At 42.1% G+C, this 22,420-nt stretch overlaps 1 protein-coding gene across 4 annotated transcripts in view; it reads left to right on the forward strand.

Annotated features, from left to right (window-relative positions):
* The window catches only part of Lrch1 (leucine rich repeats and calponin homology domain containing 1), a 187,025-nt gene that overhangs the window by 120,708 nt on the left and 43,897 nt on the right, over nucleotides 1-22,420 (forward strand). For all 4 annotated transcript variants that reach the window (XM_028754235.1, XM_028754234.1, XM_028754237.1 and 1 more), the window contains exons 5-13: nucleotides 5,338-5,474; nucleotides 6,346-6,473; nucleotides 7,848-7,911; nucleotides 10,953-11,058; nucleotides 13,466-13,581; nucleotides 17,540-17,607; nucleotides 19,535-19,621; nucleotides 20,690-20,779; nucleotides 20,882-20,918. In XM_028754235.1, the coding sequence (XP_028610068.1) occupies nucleotides 5,338-5,474; nucleotides 6,346-6,473; nucleotides 7,848-7,911; nucleotides 10,953-11,058; nucleotides 13,466-13,581; nucleotides 17,540-17,607; nucleotides 19,535-19,621; nucleotides 20,690-20,779; nucleotides 20,882-20,918 (833 nt within the window). The remainder of the gene's footprint in view (nucleotides 1-5,337; nucleotides 5,475-6,345; nucleotides 6,474-7,847; nucleotides 7,912-10,952; nucleotides 11,059-13,465; nucleotides 13,582-17,539; nucleotides 17,608-19,534; nucleotides 19,622-20,689; nucleotides 20,780-20,881; nucleotides 20,919-22,420) is intronic.

Raw genomic sequence — 22,420 nt, forward strand, 5'->3', positions numbered from 1 at the left:
TACAGTGGGAGAATGTAGAATACAGTGTGAGAATGTAGAATACAGTGGGAGAATGTAGAATACAGTGTGAGAATATAGAATACAGTGTGAGAATATAGAATACAGTGGGAGAATGTAGAATACAGTGGGAGAGAGACAGTTCTCTCCCTGCTTCGGGATCTGGTGTCTGCCCTCAGTGGGCTGTGTCTTCCCATATTGACTAACTTAGGAAAGACAACTAAAGCTAACCGTCACAGCACACACACACAGGCACACACACACACACACGCACAGACACACAGGCACATACACACACGTACACACAGACAGACAGACAGGCACATACACACACGTACAGACAGACAGACAGACAGACAGACAGAGTCAGGAATGAGTAGATGGGAAGCAGAGTGATAAATACTTATTTAAAACGTACTCTACTTTTTGGGGATTATGTTGATTTCCAAAATTTAAAAACTTGTATTAGTTCTTTGAGAGTTTCATACAACATGCCTTGATCATATTACTCCATGCCTTGATCATATTACTCCCCCTTCCTTAATTCTAACTAAATGCAACCCTGCCCCCCTGCCCAGCCACCTTTTTGTCCTATTCATAGTTTTTGTTGTTGTTTAACTCAAGACCAGTTTTTGCCACCCAAATATTCTTGGATGTGTGGCCTTCCGTAGAAGCATGGCCAATTCACCAGAGGCTACACTTTTAGAGAAAATTCTCTCTCTCACTATCTCTCTCTCTCTGTGTCTCTGTTTCTCTGTCTCTCCCTCTTCCCCCACCCCCCGCCCTAGCAGCTAACAGTTGCCAATAACTCCATGGCTGGGAGTAGGATTTCATGGATAATTTTCACCTTCATGCTGAGATTTGCCTTGCATCCATCCTGTGTGCACTGTCACAACTGCTGCAAGTTCATACATTGAGCCACTCTGCTGTTTCCAGATGCCACAGTTTCCTTATAGTTAGTTCTCCACTGTCTGGGTCTTCTGCTCTTTCTCATCCTCTCTTCCTCAATGATCCCCAAGCCTTGGGATGAGAGGGTAGAATATATTGTTTCCATTTAGAGTGAGTCTCTCATTCCTTTGGCCTTGAGCATTTGCAGTTCACCGACTACTTCTCAGATGAGAGTTGAGAGAGGTACTGAACTGTGGATAGAACGATAAGTTATTAGGGGTTAGTTTAATCCAGCGCCAAGTTTGAACAGAATACTAGGTAGATTCTACCTTGGGGCCAATTACCCAACAAGCCATCTCTAATGGTGCTAGGTATGGTTTTCATCTTATGGGGTTGACTTAAGTCCAGTCAGGAAATGCTTTGTTACTTGTATGATGTTTGAGCCACTATCATACCAGTGGTCATGCCTTGCCAGGCCGGTCATTATCTTCCAGGGTTCAGAGCTGAGTATGACTGATGACTACTTGTTTCTTCTGGTAGCTTGCATAGCAGTTTCAAGCTCTGTGAACGATAGCCAGTGGGGATGACACTTCCGGTTTGGCTCCAGCTCGATTTCGCTGTGTTCTGTGATGACATGCGTGGCATCTTCAGAAGCAGGGTCTTAACTGTCAGGTTATGGAGAGTAACTGAGAGCATTAGCAATAGCCTGTAATGTTTGAGGACCAACACCTTACTATCCAACAACTCCAGAAGAAGTAACCCATTCTTGGCATTGAGCTTTTGTTTTGCTATCCTCTGGTGTCTAGTAGGAACATTGTTGTCCCTTAAGAGGTTGTAAGGTAACTCCCTTTTAACTCTGTGCTATGAGTCGGTATACGGACACACGTGGGAGGCTTCTGCAGTAGCAGATTTCCATTTGAGTCTTTTGAAAGGCATCTCGGTGCAAAAGCGCACACTCAGAAGCAGTTGGCATCTGGGTCATTTGGCATTTATTAGTGGCACTTTGAAAGCCACCTGGTTTTTGCCATCCTGTTACTGCTTCTTCCAGACATGGAAACAGCTCACAAACCTGTGCAGAGGAGCTTCGTAAAATTCACTGTGCTGGATGGTAGAGGGCTCGGTGTCTGCCTCCTGTTTCTCAACTTACTCACACTGGCTTACATTCAAAGAAGAATTAGAGAATACCTCTGTGTAGGAGTCATTGGCTTATCTGAATGAGCTCATAAAAGGAGATTTACTTTTTTCTGTTCGTTGCTGCACAGTCTCATTTCTTTTGAGTATATAATTCCCCTAATTATAATAAAAACAAATAATGCTAGTGCTAACTACAAACGAAATTCTAATTCACAGCACATCTGTACAACCTTTCAGGCACTAAGAAGCCCTGCTGCATGTAAGTGCCTGCGGTAATCACTGTGGAAATGTCAGAAATGATTGAACTCATTTCCAAAGGGAAAACCTATTACATTCTGTGTGGCCATAGCATGGCACAGGGGAAGAGGGAGCGCTTGCTCTGCTTTTCTTACTGCTGTCTCTCTCACCTTAAGAACACTCTTCCCTAAAAAGATCCGTTACAACTTTACTCTCCCTTTTATAATTATGTGTCCTCTGCTTTGATATTTTAGAATATACCCAAAGGTAAAACTTACGTTTATAGTGAATGTTGTTTTTATTTAAAAAAAAAAAAAAGAAAAAGAATATCAAGTTTCTTTGTGCCTCAGACTAGGGAGCTCTGTTTACAAGTGTCGACAGCACCCGGTCACCATGAGTGACCTTCCCATTTCCTTACATTTGTTCTCTTGGGGAATCTCTCCTCATATGTTTCCAATTTGATGAGTGGAGGGGAGGGAGAATAGAAGTTTGCAGCCCAGTTACCCCAGTCAGTTTTGTGTGGTTTTATTACAGCTGACGTAATTAGGAAGCCATACTCCGTTCTTTTAGGACAGGAGGGCAGGGGACTGAAGTTATTTCTTGCCTCTCTTTGACTGGAAAGAGGACTGTGGGGGTTCCTCTTATTCTTCTTCCTCCTCCTCCTTTTCCTTCCTCATTCCCCTTCTTTGTCCTGCCTATGTGCTGTCCTTCCTTTCTTCCTGTTTCTCTTCCTTTTTCCTTTGCTCTCTTCCTGTTCTTCCTCCTCCTGTTTGACTCCTACTTCCTGTTTTCCTGCTTCTTCTCTTCCTCTTCCTTCTCCTCCTCCCCTTCTTGGCTTTGTTATCTGTTCTGCCCCTTGACCTTTTGTGGTCAGCCTCATGAGACTGTCATTCCCTCCTAGGCATCGCTGCTGGGAGACTCTAGTCTTCCTTCCCCTATACACTATGTGTTGGAACCAAAGGGCAAGAAAGTGGCCGTTGTCAAAAGTATCCCTTGTCTGCTTACCTGAAAGTTCTCCATTCCCCTGAGTCACGATTCAGAGTCTTCATTTTAGTTGGTAAAGAGTCCCTGGGAACACTTGCTGTGTAATAGCTATTGTCTAAATAGCCCCTTTTCTTCTAGCAAAGGAATCACACAAGCCCACAGAACACAGGGTCTCATCAAATTTTAAGATTGTTGAGACAGCCTAACTTTGGAGTCATCCTACTCTGGGAATCCCCATCCTTCTCAGCTGGTCTACAAACTGTAACATGAAAATACTAACCATACCAATTAATTTTTGTTGTTGTTGTTTGCTTGTTTGTTGCTTGTTTTGTCAAGTTGACACAAGCTAGGCCATCTGGAAAGAGAGCCTCAATTGAGAAAATGCCCTCACCTAATTAACTTGTAGGCAAGTCTGTGGGGCATTTTCTTTATGAATATTTGATGTGGGGGGCTCCAGCCTACTGTGGGTAGTTCCATCCCTGGGCTGGTGGTCCTAAGTGCTATAAGAAAGCAGGCTGAGCAAGCCTTGAGGAGGAAGCCAGTAAGCAGCACTCTCCCATGGTCTCTCCATCAGTTCCTGCCCGACTTACTTTTATGATGTGAGCTGTAAGCTGAAATAAATCCTTTCTTCACTGGGTTGTTTTTGGTCATGGTATTTATCCCAGCAATAGAAATACCAAGTCAGAATCCTCCCTTTCCTCTTCTTCATTCACTCCCATGCTTCCAGCTCCACTATGCACAGGTGCCCCCATAACTCCTCCCTAAGTCCACAGCCCTTCATCAAACAACCTTTAGGAGTAAGACCTGAGACTCATGGCTGCCCCACCTGGGGATTCGAGCCGCTGGGTCAATATGGAAATAGAGATTGGTTGACATCTGTTTTGAAATACACTTCCTGAGTTTGTTCTATAGAGCCTGACATAGACTTTACTTTGAGACCTGGGAGTTGAATGTTCTTCTTCCTTCTAGAATTTTGGTTTCAAAACTACTCTCTTCTGTAAGAGTAAGTAATGCATTGAGATATGAAGGGCGGAAAGCCCCTATGATTCCCAGGGCCTTGAGTTCTGAGAAGATGGAGCACTCACGCCAAGGGAGGTGTTGGCAGGACTAAAATAGTACTGCAGGGTTGATCCAGAGCCTCAGTCATGTAGAGAAGGAGAAGGAACCAACTGCCGGTGCTTCTTAAAGGCCCCAGTCCTCTCCTTCAGCCCCTCTCCCTATTTAGTTTCTGGCTCTCTTCCACTTTAGGCCAGAAGTATTTGAAGCCACTATATTTTGGTCTTTAACAGTCGCCACTGTTCTGAAGTGACCCCACTGTAGTCGCCACCCAGCCAGCTCAGAGATCTGCCAGCGTCACCCTAAGCTCTGACTTGCCTCAGCCTGACTTCACTCTGTGGATTATATTTGACTTCGTGCCTAGCAGCTGCCAGTGTTGGTTCGAATGCTTGAAATTACTGAGTGTTTACTGTGCCTCTGGGTGGGAACCTCGGGCTAAATGCAACATCCTTTCCTGTGAGTTGAGCTGTGGAAAACTTCAAAGGCAATAGAATGAAGCCCAGCCAGATAGGAATTATGGGTCCTTTTGGAAAATCTTAAATTAGATAACATTGAATATGTGTCAGGGGTGGGTAGCAATGGCAACCTCTGACAAAATCAGGAGCATATTTACTGAAACTCTTTCTGGGCCTGTGCTAGCTCAGGGACATTGACTAGATAAGGATTTTCTGTATAACATATCATCTGTAATTAGCAAGCACCACAAACATGTTCCATGTGGCATGGCTCGGGTAATTCCTTTGCTGGAAGAAAATGGGCTCTTTAAATAGTAGGAAGGGCAGGTGTTTCCAGTACAGTTTGTAATGACTGAGCGCCCAGGGAAACGTTCCCTCATTCAGGGAAATCCTTTATAGGCACGCATGCCATGAACTTCTAACAGTAGTGCAGCTCACTTTTGATTCTGCTAACCCTCGTATCTCTAGATACACAGAGAGTTAACTTTTGAGTGTGGAGCCACTTGATCCTGCTGTTTTCTGAGGTTTTTTTAAATTTAATTTAATTTAATTTTTTGTTATTTACCCCTTTTCTCTCTTCTTTCAGAGCTCGTCGATCTGCCCTTGGTAAAGTTTGACTTTTCCTGCAACAAAGTGCTGGTGATTCCCGTCTGTTTTAGGGAGATGAAGCAGCTGCAGGTGCTTCTGCTTGAGAACAACCCTCTGCAGTCCCCTCCAGCTCAGGTGAGGATCTGCCTAGAGCCAAGGCCAGGGCTGCACTGTAGTGGTATGTGTGACCCTTCATAGAGCCCCTGCTATGATTGTCTGAACACCCGAAGCTTCGCTAGGCATGATGGGATGCAGTCAGCATCCTCCCCTTCCCCCTAACACACAGTAAGACTTTCAGTAAATCTGACTGATTAGTTGCCTGAGGCAGCATCACATCTGTGCTCATGTCCCTGTCATCCTTCCTGAACCATCCCAAGGCAGAGTTACAGGTTTGAAAACGTACCGCTCAGTGACACATTTGAAGCTTGTCATAGATTGACCTACACAGGGCGTAATATGTTCTTTATTATTTGGAATTAGCTAGGAAAACAGAATTTAAACATCTTAAAATATGATTATTGACATTTTTGAGACACAGATCAACATGAAACATAACATAAAACTATGAGAACACTACATAGTACAAATGAAAATGCTTTACAGTTTATTTTCTTTTTAAATAATGTAATGACTTATTAAATCTATGATTATCTTTTAAACTCTTAGTTGCTATCTGGACCTGTGCTTTTTTTCCACCTTTTGTAGTTGGACTTACTACCAATGCTGTCTGAATTTTTTTTTTTAATACATTTTACACTCTTTTCACTTAAATATGTTTTTGTCAGAATTTAGTAGTTTCAAAAGGTTAGGGATTTCTTGATCAGGATTTTCTGCTCAAAGTAGAACTTGGAGGAAACAGTCCTAAGAATTGTTGTGTATTTAGTGTCCATTGTTAGAGGGTTACTTACCATGACATTCTGAAGGTTAAACTGTGTGGTCAGGGACCTGGAACTTACATCTTGTTTTGTCACTAAGAAATAAATATGCATTACTGATTTCTCCGCAGATTTGCACGAAAGGAAAAGTACACATATTTAAGTATCTGAGCATACAAGCATGCCAGATTAAGACCACCGACTCCCTTTACCTCCCCACCATAGAAAGGCCCCATTTACACCAGCATGTGGATGACAGGTGAGTTAAATGCCTTCCTTCCTGAAAGAGCCTGCTTAGAATGTCCTTCCACAGCTGCCTAGGTAACCTGATGTCAGGATCCATATGCTTTATTTGTGTGATTCACGTTGATGACTTGGAGTTTGAGAAAATAATGGCGTACAAAAAATTGATGCTATGGAGAATCTCTAATCCTTCTAATGTAGCCTCTCCTCATCAATAGTCAGTGCTTCCTGCGTATGTGTGTAGATGCTTCTAAATAGGATCTGTAATGGATTTTATGCTTACAGTTATCACAGCTATATCAAATTCTATTGTAAAAACTGTTACATTTTTTAAATTGGTGTTTTTAAGCTGGGTGTAGCAGCATGCACCTGTGATCCTGGCACTTAGGAGACAGGGTTAAGAGGATCATAGATTTGAGGCCAGCCTGAGCTCTGTGTGTGTGTGTGTATGTGTGTATGTGTGTATGTGTGTGTGTATATATATATGTATATATGTATATATGTGTGTGTGTGTGTGTGTATATATATATATATATATATATATATATATATATATATATATATATGTCAAAATCCTATCTCAAACCTGCTGTTCTTGATTGAATGACTGTATCATGAAACATGTTGAGAGTTATCAATTTTCTATGTACTTGCATGCTGTTGTATCTTAACACTGTTAAGATCTGCAGGCTTCAGTTTTTAAAATGTAGAATGTATAGGTTTTTTCCCCCCCATTTCCTGTTTCATGTTTAAGTGTTAGAATCCTTTCAAGCATCCTTGGGCCATTTGACAGGCCTCATGCATCCAGAGAACAGAGTAACCACAGTGTGACCCACTTAAAGAAACACACATTTTTCTTGAGAATTTTACAGGGCAAAGATCTTTCCCTTTGTGACTTGCTAAACAGACTGACTTAGAATTTCAAGCTATCCTAATGGCATTTTCAAAATAACACTTTAAATATGTGTTGATTATTTTATGTTTATATTACAAGATATATAATTAAATACTGGAAAGGTTTTCAAAATGGTTGAAAATAATGTTTTAATACCTGTGACATAGTTATAAGTCTTACTGCTTTTATATATGTATCAATAAGATAAAATTAGTAACTGTTTTAAAGAAATAAGTTGTCCCTCAGAGGAAGAAACCCTGAGTACAGAGAATTTATGATGTCCTCGGCAGGTGTATGCTTTCATTATGGGTGTGTGATCTTAATAGGTCTTAGAACTAGACTGACTTGTTGCCATATATTAATAACCTCAATAATGAATGATGCGTTTTCTATAATGAAGTCATAATCACATTATTAATCAGCATATCTTCATGTCAACTTTGTGGTTTTCAATTCTTTTCTTAACAAACTGAATATTGATGACGTCTGCCGCAGTAAGAAGGACTCCGATTCGGGGGTTGGAAGCGATAACGGAGATAAGCGGTTATCTGCCACCGAGGTAAATCTGTAGATCACAGCATTGCCCTTCATTCTGCGTCCGTCTGTCTGTCCACCAAAGTCTTCCTCTAGAAAAAGCCACTGGCCCATTCGAATGATCTGAGTTGACAGTTGAATCACGTGTGAGTGCAGCTTGGAACCCCTGAGGAGTGTGTGGATGTCACTCAGTGTACCTCAGAGTCCCTGTCTTTCCTCATCCCACTCCCACATTATCTAGAATGAATGTTAAGAAATAATACCAAGTATTAGTATGAAGCACTATGGCGAGTATACCTGTTTTTAATGGTACTTCAGGGAAGCGTGGTTAGATGCATCCCTATGTGTTACGGAATCAAGTGTGCATTGCATGTGATAGCTTATTCACTGCGATGTCTGTAACTAGCTGTTGTATTTTTAAAATCTTTAAGCTAATCCATGTGTTCAGAGGTTGCAGATGTGTCACGGCCCACGTGTAGTAGTCCAAAGGCAGCGTGCAGGAGTCAGTTCTCTCCTCCCACCCACATGGGTCCCAGGGTTGAACTCAGGCAGGCCATCAGGCTTGGCACCAAGCACGCTTTCCTGCTGAGCCAGCTTGCTGGCCCTTACCTATACTTTTAGAAACAATATTTGTATTTCTGGTACTTCAGCTGCCTTGTGTTCAGAAAATTAAATTTATGCGTAAGCTCAATTATGTCAGTCTGGCATGATAGACCTTCTGCCAGTGATAGAATGCACCATTCGTATCTTTTTTGGCCTCATGTGTGGTCTGTTGGATCCCAGAGGGGATGCTTGAGGTTGCAATGACTAGGCCAGTTACCTCCCCCCCCACACACACACACATCACATTTTTTTATCAGGTGTGACTTCAGGAAAAAAAATTTCCAGTTCTCTGGTAGCTTTAGTAAGCAGATAAGTCTATTTTCCACAAAATATGCTGTAACATTGTATATCTAAAAACAAAATAACCTGAAGTCCTCCTTGGCTGGGGAGATGAGTTTGTTTTGTAAAATACTTGCACATAAGCATGAGGACCTGAGTTGAGCACAGAGCCCCTGTACAACCCAGGCGCAGAAGTGTGAGCTTGAGATCACACTGTGAGGAAGAGAGAGACAGGAGGAGCCCTGGAGCTGCAGGCCAGCCAGCTCAGCTAAAGCAGTGGGATCCAGGTTCAGTGAGGGGACCTGACTCAAGAAGAATGTGGAGAGCTAACGAGAGAGATGCCCAGCATTTCCCTCTGGCTTCCACATGCTATACACACAGGGACACATGCTCGCGCACACACATATAAAAAACAAAAGTTTCTCAGAATTTATTTTTTTTAAGAATTTTTTTTTTAATATCTCGAAGAAGAGTCAGTAGGAAGCAAAAGGCATCCAGTATCTGTGTGAGGCAGCGACCTACATGAAACCACATGACAGTTGCTCGTGGTTTGCCGGTGGGGTTGGAATGCTGAACGCATTGCTTTTTTATGTTACATTCTCTTTAACTCCCTGAACTTCATGAAAACTCCTAAGTCTCCTCGAATGGACGATTGTCACAGAAACTACCCACCCTGGGCTTGTTTTCCATTAAATTAAAACAAGCTCTCCTTTATCTCTCTTGGAAGAGTAATTAAGTTCATTAATAAAACATCACGGAAGGAACTTCATTATCCTTCCCTTACTTATAAGTAGGATGCTAATAGCATTCTGAAGAGAGCCCAAGGATTTATTCTCCCCCTTTAATTAACTGCAGATCTTTGGACTTTTGCTAGCTGTAAGGGTAGGAGGTGGGTGGAGGGAAAAGGGGACTGTAGAAAAGATTATAATTCAGTAGAATAAAACTCGTCTTTCCTTTGTCTTTCTTACCTCACTTGCTGGCTTCATTGTCTGAGTACATCTCTGTGATACTTAGTTTTTTCAAAGTGGTAAGGTTTTGAGTTATACCACACAGTGTGTTACTTCTAAATTTTTTGGTCGAGATCACTTCCCATTTACACCTCACTGTTGGGGTCAGTATCAGTAGTCAGGCCTATCCCCTTTCTCTGATGGATGCCACCATCTGATTGACTTAACATTGGTCGCGAACATAGTAAACACATAGTTTTCTCAAGATAGTTAAGCAAAAACTTGTGGGGATCTATGAATATTTGTTTGGTGAGTGAAATTCATGCTTGCACTCTGACGTTTCTAAATGGTCTGCGCATGTGTCCAAGAGCAAAAATTGCTTCAGGAACTGGCCAGAAATGTGAGAGCGCTCTGTGGAGGGCCTACATCTTGTGGCTTAAGATGCTCGTCACTTATCCCTAAATAACAACACTAAAATGGAGATAGCGAAAATGAGGATTTGTATCTTAACTTGTGATTGTAGATTTCTGAGTAGACTGTGTTGGCTAGCGTGGTGAAGGAGACGTCAGAGAGAATAAACTCCCGTTACTTCATAGAACCTTTGTTTTATAAGTCGCACAGAACACCCTTTCCTTATACCTAATACCTAATAACACTGTCACCTGCCTGGTACTGCTTCCTCAATGCAAATCAAGGCTGGACACCGACCCTTAATATCTTAAACAAAACGCACCCTTGGTTGACTTCCTCCTTTGTGTGGCTACCCACGCAAAACCTCCATGTAGTTTTGGTAGACCTTAGTGCACCTCTCCTAGTTTATGATTTAGGGCTATAGTTTGTCTATAGTTTGTTATATTGGATATTGCGTGGCCCTTTAGTGCCTTGACTGTGGCTGGAAGTTCAGACAGGGAGTAACCAGCGGAGACTTCAGCCCATGCATCTGTGTGGAGGTGTACGTGTAATGTTAGCACTGTAAATCTGTACTCATAGAGAGCTCCTGTTCACAAAGCAGAGCCTCAGCAGCCGCCCTCAGAGTCTCAGGTGCATCCCCACCATCTCTGTGAACAGCCACTCTCCCATTCTGACATCACCATCAGTTGCTGTTTCTGAATTTCAATAGGGAGGATTTATCTCTGCTGTCTTTTAAGTGACATGCTGTTTGTAAGTTCAGGATGCTGCTTTATGTGCACCGACAAGCCCTCTCCCATGAATGATCTTATTCCCTGTATCTTTTTAGCCCTCTGATGAGGACACGGTTAGCCTCAATGTGCCCATGTCAAACATCGTGGAGGAAGACCAGACCATCAAGGAGGACGTCTGCCATTGTCTCACCCCAGCTAAAGGTCTGAGAGCGGTGTGTGCAGAGAGAGTGCTTGCTCTGCAGGTTCAGCTAGGCACGGGGCTTGCGGCACCACATACAGATGTGCAGATGATCAGCTACTTTTCATGTCACACATCCTGTGAGCCAGCTGTCATGCCCGCAGGGAGCGATTTCATTTTGAGTCTAGGTAGCTCTTCTGTCTCTAGTGCAGGTTGGGGAAAGCAAGGCTCAGACACGGAATAACTTACTCGTGCTTTCATAAGCCATCTCTGCTCCGTACAGTTAGCAGTATACTCCTCATCCTGGAGAGCATAGGAGAGTCTTCAAATTCATTTGTGAAAAGAAAATATTGATAATGATGGATAAGACCTAGGACAGCTCTAGCAGCTGTCGTAAAATCTCCAAATCTCAGTGAGAAGTTGGTAGATGGCAGACAACTGGAAGACCTGCCTGTGCTCCACGAATCACTGTTAGCATGGACTCCCGGAGCCTGACATCCATGTGGGTCAAGCTAGAGGGGTGTGACATGGAGATTCTTGGGGATGGGGCATTATGGGTGGGCCTAGAAGTGCCCATCATTTTTAAGATGGACTTCATCCCCCAGTCATATCTAACACACTTGAGGGTGGGAAGTGCACTTGAGGTACAGGCTTGGGAATCTGTTGTGACTGTAACCAAGTCAGCTGGCTGCTTCCATCCCCTGTAAAGATGGTTAGATTAGCTGGTCTGATCTTTGTAACTTTTATATTTTGACTCTTTGGTAGTCATGGAGTGGTTGCTAAACACAGTAGATTAAGTGCCTTCTGAATCATCATAGGAGCCATACTGCCATAGATAGTTGTGGTAGTTTGTTTTTTTGTTTTTTTGTTTTTTTGTTTTTTTTGGCTCTTGTTTGTTCAGTGACTTTAAAAGAAAATATTGAAATTTATCATTCATGATTTGTGATACAGAGTGGAGAATGTTGTACAGGTAGTGTAGAACTGTATGAGTGATATAGATCAAAGCCCAGTGGAACTATGTTCCTTTTAAAAATTCTTCCCTTAGATTTATTTATTTTATTTTATGTGTGTCCACGATTTGCCTGCATGTATGTAAGCATATCTTGAGTGGGGCTGGTACCTGCAGAGGTCAGAAGAGGGTACTCGGTCCCCTGGGATTGGAGTTACAGATGGTTGTGAGCCACCATGTGAGTGCTGGGAATGGAACTCGGGTCTTCTGTAAGATGAGCAACTGTTCTTAACTGTTCAGTCATGTCTCCAGGCCCAACATGTTCTACAGAATTAGAGAGCATTTTAAAGCTACTCAGACACTTCCATGTTTTCTTTCACCTCTTAGATTTAGGACACTTGTATTTTATTTTGTTTGTTTAAAACAAGGTCTCCCTACGTAGCTCAGACTGGCTTGGAACTGTCTATCCTCCTGCCTCAGCCTCCCAAGAACTGGGATTGTAGGAGAGTATCACCACACCCGAGTCTTAGATTTAGATTTTTAAATTTTAGAGAGCTTAAGGGAAGCACTAAACGTAGAGCCGGTGATGGAAACCAAACCCAAAAATATAACTGAATTCTTGCAAGAAAAAATGTAGCTTCTGCTGAATTGATTAATATAAACTTTATAACAATATGGAGTATTTGGGGGGTCATATTTTAGACAAATTCTTTTTTAAAACTTTAAATGTTGTTATCTATTCTTGTCTCATGTGTTCCATCCCAGAGATGAGTAACAAAGCTGTACCCTCGACATCTTGCAGAGTTGCTATTTAAAGGACACCCTGCTTTCCCCTATTTATTCTTCAGTCAGAAGGGTTCTCTTTGCTGTCCCCTTTTCTGCATTCTGCCTGTTGGAACAGATGAGTCCTGCCCCAGCATGGTGTGGCTTCTTCTGCAGGGACTTTCTTGGGTGATTTCTATTGTCTGTAGGATCTGGGTCTCTTGGCTTGGCTTGTCTCACAGTTCCTTAAGGTTACTGGTTGATTAAGGATGGAAGTAATTTAATCCCACAATGTATATGCAGATACATATCTAAATGGCATAATGATTTTCAGGTAACAGTGGTCAGTATGTTTTGTTGAACTTAGAACTTGTAATAATTAGCCATATATTTCTAAAAACACCAAAACGCTTTTATAACTTTCTCAGTCCATTAAAGGCATGAGAGGACATTGCATTTCTTTCATGGGGAGCTAAAACTGTGAAGAAGCCTTGAGTTTTAATACTCAGTTTGGAGTCTTCTGTTTATTTTCTGTTTCTTCTTCTTCTCCCATGTTTGATTTCCCCCTTACACTCTACAGAGACAATAAATTGTAGGTTGCTCACGAGCCTCGGCAGCAGGTGAGGGAGGGGCTGGTTGTGTGTTTGAGGACCTGTGTGTGCTTCATGCTTCTGTCTTTGAAGTCATGCTTTCATGCTTTCTCTGTGTTTTCCTGACAGGAGAATTTCAGCCGAAGCCTTCCCTTTTGGGTGACAGTGGCAGCTCAGGACAAGACAGAGAGCAGTTTGCCGGCCGTGCAGATGTTCTACACTCTGGACTTATGAACTATCTCAAGGCAAGGTTTTACAGCTCAACTCATTTTCCTCTGCTTGGGACCTTAGGATTCAGATCCAAAGGTTTCAGCGGAATGTTTCAGTCCAGCCTCCTATCCTCTCAAAGCCTCCAGCATGTCCTCCCAAAGCTCGAGGCTCTTTGTCTTCTTCCCAGATATTGAGAGCTGGCCCCCACCATGCTTGTCTCTAGACTGTTTATAAATGGTTTTTGTTTTTCTGACTCAGGACTTGTTCAGCCTCTTCTTAAGTCACTGAACCTCACAATTGACAGGTTTATCAGAATGACCCTGACCAATATGGAAGTTCAAAAACTTTCATTTTCCTCATGTTTTGCATTTACGTGTTTTGTGTGAATGCTTAGATGGTTTATGTGAATGCTTAGCTTGAGAGCCCAGGCTGTGCCTTTTTTAATCCAACATCCTTAAAACTAGAAATGTCCTAGATTGCTGGGCTTTTCAGATTTTTGGAATGTTTATATAGACATTACAGAACAAGGATCCCTAATCCAAAAATCTGAAATCCACAATGCTCCAAAACTAGAAGCTTTAAATTTTACATGGCTCGGAAAGTTTCAGTTCCATGGGCTAACAAAATGGCTCCTGTACAGTTGACAGAGGGCAACTGGTGGGAATCAGTTCTCTCCTCCCACTATGTGGATCCCAGAGATTGAACTCAGATCATCAGGCTTGGCAGCAGGCACCTTGACCTACTGAGCCATTGTGGTAGCCCCTCACCCATGCTACCCAGAATTCCCTGGAATCACCTCTCTTGTCACTGGGAGGAAAACAAACTGACCTTCACTTGTACTGCTTGAGGCTCTGGTGTGCTGTGGCCTTCTTCATGTCCTCAAGACTGAAATAATGAACTCGGCAATTCCATAGTGAACATGACTTAGTTTGTACAGCGTGACAATCTAATACAATTACAGAAACATACAGAAGGTAAAACATAGACCACATAGTCTTTATGCTACTCTAGCTTGTCAGCTTTGGTGCTTTCCTTTATCTTGTATCTCCATCAACATCGCTTTGGCTGGGTTCATCATGTCTCGCTGTGATGGTTACAGGTGCCCACTCCAGCTCCTCAGCCAACATGGTCCCCATACATATATACATGTGTGCACATAATATATACTCTATATTCTGCCACAAGCTATTTTCTCAGTGCACAAATGTGCTCACATTACTCCCATAAGGTTCTCCTACATCTGACCCCTGTCTCTCAGCTTTGGGGGACAGGTCAATCATTAGAACATGGAAAAATGATTTTGTCTTCATTTCATCAAGAATCTCTCTTAAAGTTGAGACTAAAAATAGAGCACTTGAAAAAAAATGTCTTTAGAAGAGACAAGCTCCGGTTCAAGTTCCAAAGGAAATCCAAGTGATTAGTAGAGCACAGTGTCCCCTGGATTCAGAGAGTCCCAGGATGCCAAGCACCCTGGGGCTGGCTGCTGTGGAGGGTGGATCCTGAGGGCAGATAATCAAGGAGCAACCATGTGTGAGGCTTGACTTCTGTTTTGTGACCTGTGAGTGTGCCAGGCTGCCCAGCACACTGGCCATTAAAAGCCCTGTGTTTTATATAATCCGGCCTTATTTACCAAACTGGCATCTAGTGCTTTTGTTACTATGACCCGTTTTTTTTTTTTAATCACTCATAATAGTTTTAATGCATGAAACCACTATGCATGTTACATTATCCAATAACAAGCTAGTCTACTCAGAGGAAATACAGAGTTGGATTTCTGAGAGCCTTTGGTTACATTTTTGTCAGACAGTACAAAGCCTTGTTTCATGTGTGTTTCTGTTTAGAGGCACCTGGCTCAGTGTCAAGTCAGTCATGTTTTAATGATCGAGACAGGGTCTGAGAAATATGTTGTAACAGAATTGCATCACTGTGCACTTGCTGGCCTTGGATGGCTACAGCTTCTTCAGCAGTATAACCTATGATGCCTGCATGTATTGGTTCATTAGCCCTGAATTCCCTAACACTGTAGTGCATACCTGTACAAAGCCTACCTAACATGTTGTTTCTTTATGGGGTACTTTGGAGTTGTTTTCAGAAGTTGTCTAGGAAGATTAGTCAGTATCTCAGCATTATATTTCAGGCCCACTTAGAACCCAAAAGGCACAAACATAAAAAGTACACTAAGTAGACCAATAGCAATGCTCGCTCAGTTTCTACTATGAGAACTGGAACCAGAAGCAGAATGTTCCTTATCCTATCTCACCAGGGTTCTGCTTGTGTTGGTTAATCACTTGTGTGTATGTGTGTGTGTGTATGCTTATGCATGTGTATGTGTGTATATGAGTGTGTTTACGCATGTGTATTTATGTGCATGTATGTGTATGTATGTGTGCCTATGCATGTGAATATGTGTGTGTATACATGTGGATGTGAGTTGTATGTGAGTGTGTGTATGTGTGTTTATGTGTGTGTATATGTGTGGATGTGAGTGTGTATATGTGAGTTGTATGTGAGTGTACGTGTGTGTGACTCACAAGTATCCAAGCACTGCTTTGGAAACTGCAGATGAATGTGCCAGTTCTCAACTACTGCCTAATTTGCAAAAAAAAAAAAAAAAAAAAAAAAAGCTTAGCAGGCTAATGTCAGCCTGTTCTGTGTTCTAAAGAACAACTACATGTTTTATTGACTTTTCTGAAGCTTAAAAATTATAAGACAAACCCCCAGGCCTTTGCTAGTAGAAGCCTAGAAGACCTGGGACAGGTCGCTTTGGACGTGTCACCTGGAAGTCTGATTTCATGGACTTCACCGTCTTTTGCTGAGTGACAACATAGTTCGTTTACATGTTGACTTGTTGTACACTGAAAGTACAGCCTAGACAGAAAAGGTCTGAGTGTTTTTTCAAACACTCTCCTCAGGGAAAGTCTCCTTCTAAAGAGACACTAGAACCAATGGAGATGTGCCCGACAACCCACAGTCAGATGTTCTTTCCCTAATAGGGAAATGTACCCGCTCCAGGGTGGCTCTCTGCCAGTGTGGGTCCAGCCAGGACACTTTCCTTGTCTGAGGAGAAAGCCCAAGGAAATACATGAAAGGCCCACAGTGGACACAGCTTTCTAAGGATTTTCTCTCAGTGCAGTGTCTCTGGAGAGCTTTGGCGTGGGAGGCTCAGTGAAGACATCTGGGTGTCCTGTCACTTTTTCATATGAAACTACTGTTTTCAGTGCAGGGCCTCTCCTTTTGTTAAATACCAATAAGTTGAATTAACTAAGGAACTCAAGTAGACTTTATGTTGCTTCTATCTAATAGAAGTTGTGATCCTAAGACAGCTTGTTGTTGTTATTATTATTATTTTATTATCATTTATGTTTTAATAAACATAAATGTGGTAAATACATATAAATTATAAAATCTTTTACCTGTAAGATTTTTTTGAAGCAAGGTCTTGCTAGAGAGTGCAGGCTATCCTTGAATTCATGGTCCCTCTACCTTCCTTGACCTTTCAAATGCTGAAATGCAAATGCACACTACCCGTACACCACAGATGATTTTAGCCACACTTCAGTTGCACACTGTAGCTTGTGTTAACTATATATTGTTACACTATTCTGTTACCACTAAAACCTTTTTCATTCTTCTGAACTGAGACTATCACTTAAATCTTCCCACTGTGCCTCCTCTTTCTGACAATCACTGCTCTGCTTTCCTTCTCAATAAATTTGACTATTACAAGTACCTCACATGTGTAGAATCGTGTGTGTGTGTGTGTGTGTGTGTGTGTGTGTGTGTGTGTGTGGTATTATTTCATACTCAAGGTTTTCTGTACGTACTGTAGTAATGTCTTCCTTGTAAAGAATATTCCATTATATATCCTTAGTGTTCATGTCAGTAGACAACTGGCTTGGTTTTGCCTTTGCCTCTCGTGACTCACACTGCCATGGATACGGACTGGAACCAGTTTTAACTCTTCATTGAAAAGCCCATGTGCTCCATCCATAGGACCAGGCAGATGACTGTGAAGAGCTATTGCGGATAGAAGAGGATGCTCACTGGCAGATGGAGGAACTGTGAGTGCCAGAGCTGGGTCATGGGCCATCATTCCTCTTCAGATACTCTGGCAGCCATGTCCTCATAGATTTTGATCCACTTTTCTGGGCAAGCCTAGAATCTTCCCCAGTCATACAGATAAGAAGTTTCCAGTTTTCCTATGACTCTTGTTACAATATTGGGCCGTACAGTCTATCTTCATTTGTGCTACCCACATAGATTGGGTAATGTATACAGCACAAGTTTGTTTGGCTTGCAGTTATTGGTTTAGAAGTCTAAGATCCAGAGGCTGTGTTTAGTGAGAGCTCCTTGGCCTATCATAACCCAGCAGAAGCTGTCCCATGGGAAGAGAATGTGAGAGGTGGAGACAGAGCTGAGCTCCTGTGGATAAGGAGCTACCTCCTGTACAAATAGTGCCCATTGTTGCCTTGGAGGTCCTAGAGTCCCTGATCATGGTCCTATGCCTAACACTGCTCTCGTCGGCTTTGAGTTTTTTACACATCAAGTTTGGGAGATACATTCAAACCATAGCACAACAGAAAGCTCTACTTCTTCGTTGGCCTTGAGTTTTACTTGAGACTGTCAATAAAAATATTAACAGTGAGAACATCTTCTACCTTCCTTCCATTTTCCTTGAAGAAGCCAATAGCCACACCTAATGCCTGGAGAGCCAGTCCCCTTCAACCATGGTCTTTTGGTTCAAATCTTTGAAAAGCATTTCTCCATTGTCCTGGTTGCCAATCTAATAGCTGTCATAGCTAGCTTATATTAAATTCTGTGTGCCTGGCATTGCTTTATTTCATCGGCAGCAGCCCAGGTAATCTTTGCAACACTCCTAGAAGCTCTGTTGTCTGCCATATTACAGATGATGAATTTGAGCCTAGATTGGTGATGTGTTTCTCTCCAAGGCCAGAGAAGGCTTACATTTGACACTGAGGAGTCTTTTACCAAGTGAATATCTGGATTTTTTTTCTCTACTATATATAAAGATGTAGTTGGCAAGAATTCCAGGGAAGCAGATGAATGTCTCAACAGAAAATGAACCTCTTGCATGAAGTTGACTTGGAACCTGTAGCCTCGTGTAGACGTTTAGTTCATAGGTTTTTGCTGTCTGTGGTGTGGGATGTATGTAGATTTTGACGACCTTCCACTATACTTTGTGGGCATTATTTTTTCCTTTAAAAGGTCTGGTCAAATTGTTAAAAATGTTCTCTACTAGTAGGAATTCATTGGCTTACATTGTGTGGCAAGAAGAGTAGGCAACTGTGATCAAATTTCTCTTGCTGGGAAGTCCCTCTGTATCACTCCATCTTACCAGCTGCTTATTGGATACACTTCTGAGAGGGCAAGGAGGCCTGACTCAGTGTAGCATCATAGAATCACGAGGGAAGAAAAGTGAGGCCAGATAAAGCTTTGGAAACCCCATTATCAGTTTCACATCTCTTCTCAACCCTGACTCTAAAGTCAGGATCATCCATGCAGCTTTCTTAGAAGGCCCGTCTTTACTTGAGGTTGTATTTGCTTAGGCGTGTTGAGGCTGGTTTGTTTCATAAGCTCCACAGTTGTTTTCCTGCATTAAAGAATCAGGCCTGAGAGCTACTGTCCCACACTGAGCCCCTCACATGGAACCAGAGTTGGAAGCCTTAGAACTGATACAGCTCCACTCTGGGGAGCCAGCCTGATCTTATGGGAAGACACAGTGGTCTTGTCTGTTGCTTGACTGGCCATGGGAGCAAGTGGAAGCCTGGGAGTCTGGAGATGAACTGAGCTTTCCCTGCCCAGGGACTTCTCCCACCTCCATAGGACCCACCTGCAAGATGCTCACATGTCTTCATTTCAGTACTGAGTTTGTCAGAATCCTTTTCAGAAGGTTAATGGGGTTTTGCGAAGATGCGCTTAAGATGTCCTAATAATCATTCTGCATTCACACTTGGTTTTATGTTACAGACTAAATTCATCCAAAGGCCGGGATTTGGATATAGCGATGATTGAGCAGCTGAGAGAGGCAGAGGACTTGCTTCAAGATCCTAACGGGTACGCACGTCTGTTCCTGGCCTGGGTCCTGTGTGTAAATGAAGGCTGCTAACTCACTGAGCATATTATGTCACCACCTAAGACATTTATACCAGATTTGGCCGGGATGTAACCACTAACAAAGTGAAGTCCTTTAGTTGCCTATTCCCCAAGATCCAAAGTAGAAGAATCAAATTTCCATAGCAATTGAAACCAGTTTCCTGGTCCTAGTCTCTTGTGACATTCATATGGCATGTTTGGTTTCATTTATAGAAAACAGAAATATGGTAGAAGTACAAAAAGTTTCTACTGATTTATAAACATAAGAGGAAAAACCCTACTAAAAAATGGAAATTTAAAACTTGTATTTATTTCTGATAGTGCCAGATGTATGATAATCAGTTAATATGTTTCTAAAGACTCTGGTTGTAGGTTCTTTTTTAAATTTGAATTCAACCCTGTCAGGAACATGTACTGTACCAGAACTTCCCAACAGACTTCCAAGTGATATTTGTCAACTTGCCAACTGCCATGTTAAAATCATTTTATGTTGGACACTTTCCTTTTCACTATGTTGGCTACTTCCTATATTTGTTCTTTATTTTAAAATAATTACAATAAATTTGACAAGTTTAATTTTTCTGATAATATTCTTGTGGGCCAATGAATTGTTAATTTTTAAACATAGCAGTCTAAGTCAGAAAGACTTTGCAGTCGAACCTAAATGTCATCAGTGGTGTGATGTCACTATCTTAGCAGCTTGGCTTGCTTCTGTAAATATGCAGTGTTCTAGATAAATTTAGTTATGTGTGACCCTTGACAATCATGGCTTCTTCAGACATTATTATGGTCTTTAGTACATAAGTTGGAGTTCAGTTAAAAAAAAAAAACAAAAACAAAAAACCAACCAACCAACCAACCAACCAACCCCTGGTACACCATTGGGAGAGCCACATGCGTTTGGAAAAAATTTCTGTTAATCTCAAAGACAAGCTTTGCTTGTCAGTTAAGTGTTTGAACTGCATGGAGTTTGTAGAATAAATCAGAAGTTTGATGTTTTCGTTCCTGTCTGTTCTCCCTCCTCTTTAGTCTAAGCACAGACATTACAGAGAGAAGTATTTTGAACCTGTACCCCATGGGCTCATCAGAAGCCTTAGAATTCCCCGATCCTTCACTCAAGTACGTTCACCTTTTGTAATTCAGTGTATTTTCTCTTCTTAAGACAATGTGTTCATGTTTCAAAACCTGCTTTGTCTCTCTTTTCTTTCCACTTTCCTACAGTGGTCAGTTGCAGCTCGAGACATCTCCAGAGCGTGAGGTAAGGACAGAGCTTGGTGTTGCCTTGGGGAAGGAAAGTAGCAGTATTTGTTCATGACAGAGTTTTTAACCTTTCCTGATTCTCTAAGTCTGTGAACTATTGTTTTCTACCTTCCCGCAAAGGTGAGAGTTGGCTTTTTTGGTTAGATTCTCTAAGTTTGTTTGCCAAAACAGACTGACTTTGTCAGGCAGCAGCCAGTGCAGTACATAGGAAACCAGTTCTAGCTCAGAAATGGAGAGAGGCCCATTTGATGTGAACATTCGAGTCGAGAAAGAAGTCTGGCTAAGTGAAGGACCTGAAGGACGCCCTCAAATGAATTGAGAATTTTTGGGAAGATTAAAAGAATATATAGGGAGTTGGGGAGATAGATGGCCATGCAAGCATAAAGACCGAGTTCAGATCCTCAGCATTGCAGCCTGTGCCTGTAATTTCATTGCTACATGGTGCATGCAGGAGTGTCTCTGTGGTTAACTGGTTGGCCAGCTTAGCCTAATGAAAAGCCCCAGCTACAACTAGAGATTCTGACTCAAAAAACAAAGAGGAGAACAATGGAGAAAGACTCCAGATGTTGACATCTGGCCTCCAAATAGGTGAATATTACACATAGGTCCATACAGAAACACAAAAGAATACTATAATGAGAAGCTGGTGGGAATATTTGGGGACAGGAGAAGGATAAGTTAGAGTTATATGTAATGAAATTTAGGTGGATGGCAGTAGAGAAAACATTCTTGACCTAAAACTGGGAATGATCTTAGAACAAGCTTATCCCAGTTGTGGAAGGATAAGTTTGGGGTAGTAGTTATGAATCACAGCCTGTTTTAGTTACTTTTCTATTGCTGTGACAAAATACCATGATCAGGGCGTATAAAATTGTTTAATTGGGGTCTCCAGAGCTTTAGAGTCTGTGACCATCGTGACAGGGTCCATGGCAACAGGCAGGCAGGCATGATTCTAGAGTAGTAGCTGAGAGCTCACATCTCAATCCACAGATGATACAGAAACACACACACACACGCACACACACACACACACACACACACACACGGCCAGGTGAATGCTAACTAGGATGATGTGGGCTTTTGAAACCTCTAAGCCTGCTTCCACTGACACGCCTCCTCCAACAAGACCATACCTCTTACTCCTGACCAAATAGTTCTACCACCTGGGGACCATGCATTTACATCTGTGAGCCTGTGACGGGTATTCTGATTCAAACCATTGGATTTTACTCATTGGACTCCCTAGGCTTATGGTCATATAATGTAAAATGTAGTCAATTCAAGTCTCCATAGTCTCAACAGTTTCAAAGTTTCTCCTGAGACTTGAGGCAGTCTCTTAATTGTAACCCCTTTAAAATAAAAAAGCAAATTACATAGTTTGAACATACAGTGGTACAGAATATATATTGCTATTCTGAAAGGGGAAAAATGGGGTTATTAGTGAAGAAAGTGGACCAAAGCAGGGACGACCAACACTCAGCAGGGCAAACTCCAAATCCT

The sequence above is a fragment of the Grammomys surdaster genome, unplaced genomic scaffold (assembly GCF_004785775.1).
Source record: "Grammomys surdaster isolate TR1022 unplaced genomic scaffold, NIH_TR_1.0 125985, whole genome shotgun sequence".
In the NCBI taxonomy this organism is placed as follows: Eukaryota; Metazoa; Chordata; class Mammalia; order Rodentia; family Muridae; genus Grammomys; species Grammomys surdaster.